This window comes from Pristiophorus japonicus, unplaced genomic scaffold (genome assembly GCF_044704955.1).
Source record: "Pristiophorus japonicus isolate sPriJap1 unplaced genomic scaffold, sPriJap1.hap1 HAP1_SCAFFOLD_389, whole genome shotgun sequence".
Lineage (NCBI taxonomy): Eukaryota > Metazoa > Chordata > Chondrichthyes > Pristiophoridae > Pristiophorus > Pristiophorus japonicus.
Genome location: NW_027253750.1, coordinates 262,291 through 269,311, shown reverse-complemented (window position 1 = coordinate 269,311; position 7,021 = coordinate 262,291). Strand labels below are relative to the sequence as shown.

The 7,021-nt window shown below is 51.1% G+C and overlaps 1 protein-coding gene across 1 annotated transcript; it reads right to left on the bottom strand.

The window, feature by feature from the left end:
- Nucleotides 1-697: 697 nt before the first annotated feature.
- On the bottom strand, nucleotides 698-6,915 carry qtrt1 (queuine tRNA-ribosyltransferase 1). The gene is made up of 5 exons (XM_070872945.1): nucleotides 6,757-6,915; nucleotides 5,028-5,103; nucleotides 4,278-4,387; nucleotides 3,785-3,869; nucleotides 698-1,037 (listed from the first exon to the last, which is right to left on the bottom strand). Exons 1-5 carry the CDS (start codon nucleotides 6,891-6,893, stop codon nucleotides 885-887), a joined length of 561 nt encoding a protein of 186 aa, XP_070729046.1. The 5' UTR covers nucleotides 6,894-6,915; the 3' UTR covers nucleotides 698-884.
- Between the last annotated feature and the right edge of the window lie 106 nt (nucleotides 6,916-7,021).

The following is a 7,021-nucleotide window of genomic DNA, read 5'->3' as shown; positions in this document are numbered from 1 at the left end:
CGGGATCAGGATCAGCGCACTCCTGGAGTCGTACAGTGTGAGGGCAGACAATGACCGGACCAGGATCAGCGCACTCCTGGAGTCGGACAGTGTGAGGGCAGACACGGGCCGGGACCAGGATCAGCGCACTCCTGGAGTCGGACAGTGTGAGGACAGACACTGGCCGGGATCAGGATCAGCGCACTCCTGGAGTCGGACAGTGTGAGGGCAGACAATGACCGGACCAGGATCAGTGCACTCCTGGAGTCGGACAGTGTGAGGGCAGACACTGGCCGGGACCAGGATCAGCGCACTCCTGGAGTCGGACAGTGTGAGGGCAGACACGGGCCGGGACCAGGATCAGCGCACTCCTGGAGTCGGACAGTGTGAGGACAGACACTGGCCGGGATCAGGATCAGCGCACTCCTGGAGTCGGACAGTGTGAGGGCAGACACGGGCCGGGACCAGGATCAGCGCACTCCTGGAGTCGGACAGTGTGAGGACAGACACTGGCCGGGATCAGGATCAGCGCACTCCTGGAGTCGGACAGTGTGAGGGCAGACAATGACCGGACCAGGATCAGTGCACTCCTGGAGTCGGACAGTGTGAGGGCAGACACTGGCCGGGACCAGGATCAGCGCACTCCTGGAGTTGGATCCTGTGATGGGGAGCGGGAGCTGTGGCTGTTGTGTGTATCACACTGCAGACCAATGAAGCATTTCTTAAAAATCACTTTTATTTTCAAAACAAATATTACACAGACAGCGACACAACCTGGATGAGAGCGAGAGGCCACAGCCTCATGTGCTGAAGGTGCCCCTTCCCTCAGTGACCTTGAGCAAGTGTCTCACCTTCACATAGCAACCACTGCCTGAAGGCACAGACCTTCCCCGATCCCAGTGCCTCTATTCCAGTTTAACATTGACAGAGCTGAGCGCATCAACAGCCCAGCGCGGATATTGATCCATGCTCCCGTACATCCGCTTCATGAACTGCTGAATGAAGACTGGGAATCGCCCCTGTCGAATACTCTCACGGATTGAGTGCATCAGGTTCAACTGCAAAACATAATTAAGTGCCTTAAAAACAAAACCAACGAACTCCTGCTGACTCAGCAAGTGCAGTAATGATGTGTAGGACGGTCACAGGGTGCAGCCCTGACTTGTCGAGTGCTCTGTGGGTCTACACTGACACCACAATTACCTAGGGGGCCCTGCATTAGGGAGTGGGGAAGCAGTCAGGCTTCCTGCTGCTGATCACTGTCCTCAGAGTCCGTGCACGTCCAAATGTCAGGAGGATAAACGCTCTTCACAGTACAATAGCCCGGAGCACTCACACAAGGAGAATACTAGCGGCAAGTCCCAGTGGCAGTCGCAAGAGCCAGTATTACATCGGAAACACAGCAGAGTAACAGGCCATTCAGCCCCACCAGTCCATGCCAGCGCCACTCGAACCTCCTCCTGTCTTTCCTCATCTAACCCTATCAGCATAACCCTCTATTCCCTTCTCCCTCATATACTCATCCAGCCTCCCCCTAAACGCATCGATACTATTTGCTTCAACCACTTCCTGTGGGAGTGAGTTCCACATTCTCACCATTCTCAGGGTAAAGAAGTTCCTTCAGAATTCCCTATTGGATTGTTCACTTGCCTGACACAAGACTCCCAAAGCAAGCACTATACTCTCGGAGCTCCGACACGGCAAACGAGCCCCAGGTGGACAGAGGAAACGTTTCAAGGACACCCTCGAAGCCTCCCTGATAAAATGCAACATCCCCATCGACACCCGGGAGTCCCTGGTCAGAGACCGCCCAAAGTGGAGGAAGAGCATCCGGGAGGGCGCTGAGCACCTCGAGTCTCGTCGCTGAGAGCATGCAGAAACCAAGCGCTGGCAGCGGAAGGAGCGTGCGGCAAACCAGACTCCTCACCCACTCCTTCCCTCAACCACTGTCTGTCCCACCTGTGACAGAGACTGTAATTCTCGTATTGGACTGTTCAGTCACCTGAGAACTCACTTTTAGAGTGGAAGCAAGTCTTCCTCGATTTCGAGGGACTGCCTCTGATGATGATTTACTCTATCAACCCCCGTCATCATTTTAAAGACCTCTATTAGGTCACCCCGCAGCCTTCTCTTCAAGGGAAAAGAGACCCAGCCTGTTCATCCTTTCCTGACAGGTATAATCTCGCATTTCTGGTATCATTCTTGCAAATCTTTGTTGCACCCGCTCCAGTGCCTCTATATACTTTTTATAATATGACCAGAATCGTACACAATGTGGTCTAACCAAGGTACGATACAGGTTTAGCATAACTTCTCTACTTTTTAAATTCAATCCCTCTAGAAATAAACCCTAGTGCTGGGTTTGCTTTTTATGGCCCTGTTAACCTGCGTTGCATCTTTCAGTGATTTGTGTATTTGTATCCGAGATCCCTTTGTTCCTCTACCCCATTTAGATTTGTATGTTCCAAGTAATATGTGACCTCTCTATTTTTCTTACCAAAATGTAATACCTCATATTTATCTGTGTTGAATTTCATTTGCTAATTATATGACTATTCTTCGTTTATGTAATTAATTGCATTACCCTTGTCTAGTCTCTCTATTACCTTTACAAAAAATTTGATGGGATTGGTCAAGTAAGACTTTCCCTTCTGAAATCCACACTGACCATTCATTATTATATTCTGGTTTCTAGATGTTCTTCTATTTTCTCCTTTAGTAGGGATTCCATTATTTTTCCCACCACCGATGTTAAGCTGACAGGTCTATAATTCCCTGAACAAGTTCTATCCCCCTTCTTAAATATAGGTATTACGTTAGCTACCCGCCGGTCCTCGGGCACCACACCTTGTTCTAACGAATCATGTGCAGTAAAGCCTCTTCCCGAGATTCTTTTAAAATTTGTGGTGGTGATAATCCATCCAGAGCAAGGGAGTTATCCTCTTTGAGTTTGATTTGTTTATTTAATATATCCCCTCTTTTTATTTTAAATGCAGTTATCACATTTCTAATCCCATGATCCAATGTCATGTCCACTTATTGTCTCTCGTTGGTAAATACTGAAGCAAAGTAATGATGGAATATTTCTGCCATGTCTCGATCACTGCCTGTGGTATGATCCTGCCCATCCCTCAGTGGGTCTTTCCCATCCCTCAGTGGGTCTTTCCCATCCTGAACTTCCTTTTTTTGTTTATGTGCCTGTGAAATGTTTTACTATTTTGTTTTATGTTCTTTGATCATTTAATTTCATAGTTCCTTTTCGTCTTTCTAATTGTTTTTTTGCCCTCTTCCAATTGCCTGGAAAGAGGATAAGAGAGATAAGTACCAGCAGTGCAGGCACTGCACGGCAGAGTCAGAACCTTCAGCCAAGGGAGAGGCAGGGAACAACAGCACAGACACCTTTGTTTGATCTCAGTAATTCTGTGTTAGAGGGGAACGATGTTAGTGAGGTAAATGAAACACAGAGTAAAGTTCCCTCTACACTGTCCCATCAAACACTCCCAGGGCAGGTACAGGGGGTTAGATACAGAGTAAAGCTCCCTCTACACTGTCCCATCAAACACTCCCAGGGCAGGTACAGGGGGTTAGATACAGAGTAAAGCTCCCTCTACACTGTCCCATCAAACACTCCCAGGGCAGGTACAGGGGGTTAGATACAGAGTAAAGCTCCCTCTACACTGTCCCATCAAACACTCCCAGGGCAGGTACAGGGGGTTAGATACAGAGTAAAGCTCCCTCTACACTGTCCCATCAAACACTCCCAGGGCAGGTACAGGGGGTTAGATACAGAGTAAAGCTCCCTCACCTGGTAGGCGATGTTGTGGACGGTGATGTGATGGAGGGCGGCAGTGTCACTCCTGAACAGGGCGTGGAGGTATGCTCGAGTGTATCTGCCAATCACAGAAGAGCAGTTTAGACAGATTAACAGAATGGATGGGTGCAGCAGCCCCTCAGACCCCAATCCCAGCAGGGATATTTCTTGTTTGCTGCAAAATTCTGCCCTATCCCCCTCCCACCCCCCAATCTCCCTTCCCCTGAAGGCATAGACAAGCCTGGGGTGCAGTTCCACAGGTGCAGACTGCACTCCAAGTGGCCAATCTTCATGTTTGAGCCTACACAGGCAATTGCACTATGGAGGGCATCACAGCTGAGCCCAATCCTGTCCTCACCCGACATCCATACAGGTACACACATTTTTCAGCCCAGTCAGTCTGTGTAGCTCGGCAACACAGCAGAGAGCACATTCTCGCACAGAGCCCAGCAGAGATGTACAGAGGACACTCAGCCACCTCTCTTACCTCTGACACGTAGGACAGGTGCAGTCCTCATTGATGGGCTTGAAATCCTTGGCATACTGTCTGTGTTTCAGCTGCAGGGAGCCCCAGGGAACGAGCGCAGAACCAAACCGCTGAGAGATCAGAGGAGACATGTTAGACTGCAGAGCTGAAGTGGGTTAACAGTCGCTCAGAGACAACCAAAGCCCACATCGACTCTGTGTTCAACACAGAGTTCGTGGTCCCAGAATCCCAACCCACGCAACACTCAGCAGCATGCCCGATTGGACGTTCTCCACAACATTGGGGACACCTGATTGGATAGTCCCCACAGCTTCGGACAACTAATTGGACAGTCCCCACAGCTTCAGATACCTGATTGGATGGTCCCTACAGTCAGATGCTCCTGACTCCCAGAGGCTGCAACCCTTGACTTCTGGTTTGAAGCTTTAACGCCCAGCGAGCACAGATTATTTTCCCTATTCTTAATCTTCCTGTGCCACACCCGCCCTGTTCCAAGAGGCCATAGTTATCAGACTCTGCCAAGAACCCCGTCTTGCAAAGCCTCTCTCTGAGCCCTAGAAAGGTGCCCTGGCAGATTCTGTTGGTCAGACACTATTCTCTGTTCCACCCCTTTGACCAACAGCAGTTCTCAAGATTCTACAGAAGCTGCTCGCAGGACAGAAGGCGGTGATATAATCGCACCTCCCAGAGGAAAGGATCTCACATTCAAGCAGCTGAGTTTGCTTGAGTTACGAGTGAAAAAATCCTTACCGCTGTACGTGTAGGAAACACACAGTCAAACATGTCACAGCCCAGAGCCACACACACCACCAGATCTGTCGCATACCTGGGGGAAGAGAGAGGACCACAGACCTCAAATACATTGTTTGCAAGGTTCTCATCACTTTAAGTAGCACTCTGACAACTATTAGACTGTTCATATGGGGAGAAGGTGGGTAGATGGAGCTGTGAGATACATACATACAATAGGAAAATCTCCCCACCCCACCTCCGCTCCCTGTCCCCCAACCCACCTCCCTATCCCCCAACCCCACCTCCCCTCCCCATCCTCCACCTTCCCTCCCTATCCCCCAACCCACCTCCCTATCCCCCACCTCCCCTCCCTATCCCCCAACCCCACCCACTTCCCCTCCCCATCCTCCACCTTCCCTCCCTATCCCCCAACCCACCTCCCTATCCCCCACCTCCCCTCCCTATCCCCCAACCCCACCCACTTCCCCTCCCCATCCTCCACCTCCCCTCCCTATCCCCCAACCCACCTCCCCATCCTCCACCTTCCCTCCCTATCCCCCAACCCATCTCCCCTCCCTATCCCCCAACCCCACCCACCTCCCCTCCCCATCCTCCACCTTCCCTCCCTATCCCCCAACCCACCTCCCTATCCTCCACCTTCCCTCCCTATCCCCCAACCCATCTCCCCTCCCTATCCCCCAACCCCACCCACCTCCCCTCCCTATCCTCCACCTTCCCTCCCTATCCCCCAACCCACCTCCCCTCCCTATCCCCCACCTCATCCCCCAATCCCACTCCCTATCCCCGCCCTGTGCTGCCCGTGGCCCGAGCTCGCTGTACCAATAGATTCGAAGGATGTGAAGAATGGAGATGTCCATCTAACCATAAACGGGCTCTAATCTATGGGCCATCCATGCACGGACAGTAGGAGTTTAAAATAAGCGGGGCCGCAGTAGGTATCCATGGAGCACAGTTCACAAGCCCCACTTCCAGCGGCGGGAAGCCCGCAGGCAGGTCCTGACTGTAGAGCTGCCAGTGGCCCTGGTCAGCTATGTGCCGACAGCAACCAGCACTGTATGGTTTACACCCCACTGATCGATCCTGTTCTGGCCCTAGGGTTTGTGATGAGAGATTATCATTTAAAATACTCAAACTCCCAACTTGGATTTCCAACAGGAATCCCACCCCTGATAGTAACACACAGTGTAGTCCATTAGTAGCACCGATATATACACACACGTGTACACAGACAGTCACACATACACACACAGACTGTCACACACAGTGTCATGCGCACACACACACACACAGTGTCACACAGACATTCACACAGTGTCACACACACACACAGTCACACATACACACACAGAGTCACACATACACACACACACACACACATATATACACACACAGAGTCACACACACACACAGAGAGTCACACACACACACACAGTCACACATACACACACAGACAGAGTCACACATACACACACAGACAGAGTCACACATACACACACACACATACACACACAGAGTCACACACACACACAGACAGAGTCACACACAGACAGAGTCACACACAGACAGAGTCACACACAGACACACACATATACACACACAGACAGAGTCACACACACACACACACACAGAGTCCCACATACACACACAGACAGAGTCACACATACACACACACACACACACACACACACACACACACACACAGAGTCACACATACACACACACGTACCCCACTCCCATCAGGTAACGTGGCTTGGCCCGTGGGAGGTAATCCGTGCTGAGCAACACCATTCTCCAGAAATGATCCTTCTCCTCTCCGCCACTCAGCCCCCCGATGGCAAAGCCAGGGACGTCTCGCTGGATCATCTCTGAAATCAGAAAGATAGACGGAAAGTGAGAAATAGAGTGGCCAGCAATAGGATGGAGACAGAGAGCAGAGGCCAGGATCAGCATCAGTGCCCAGGGATGGGTGTACACGCTAACAGGCATTGAGA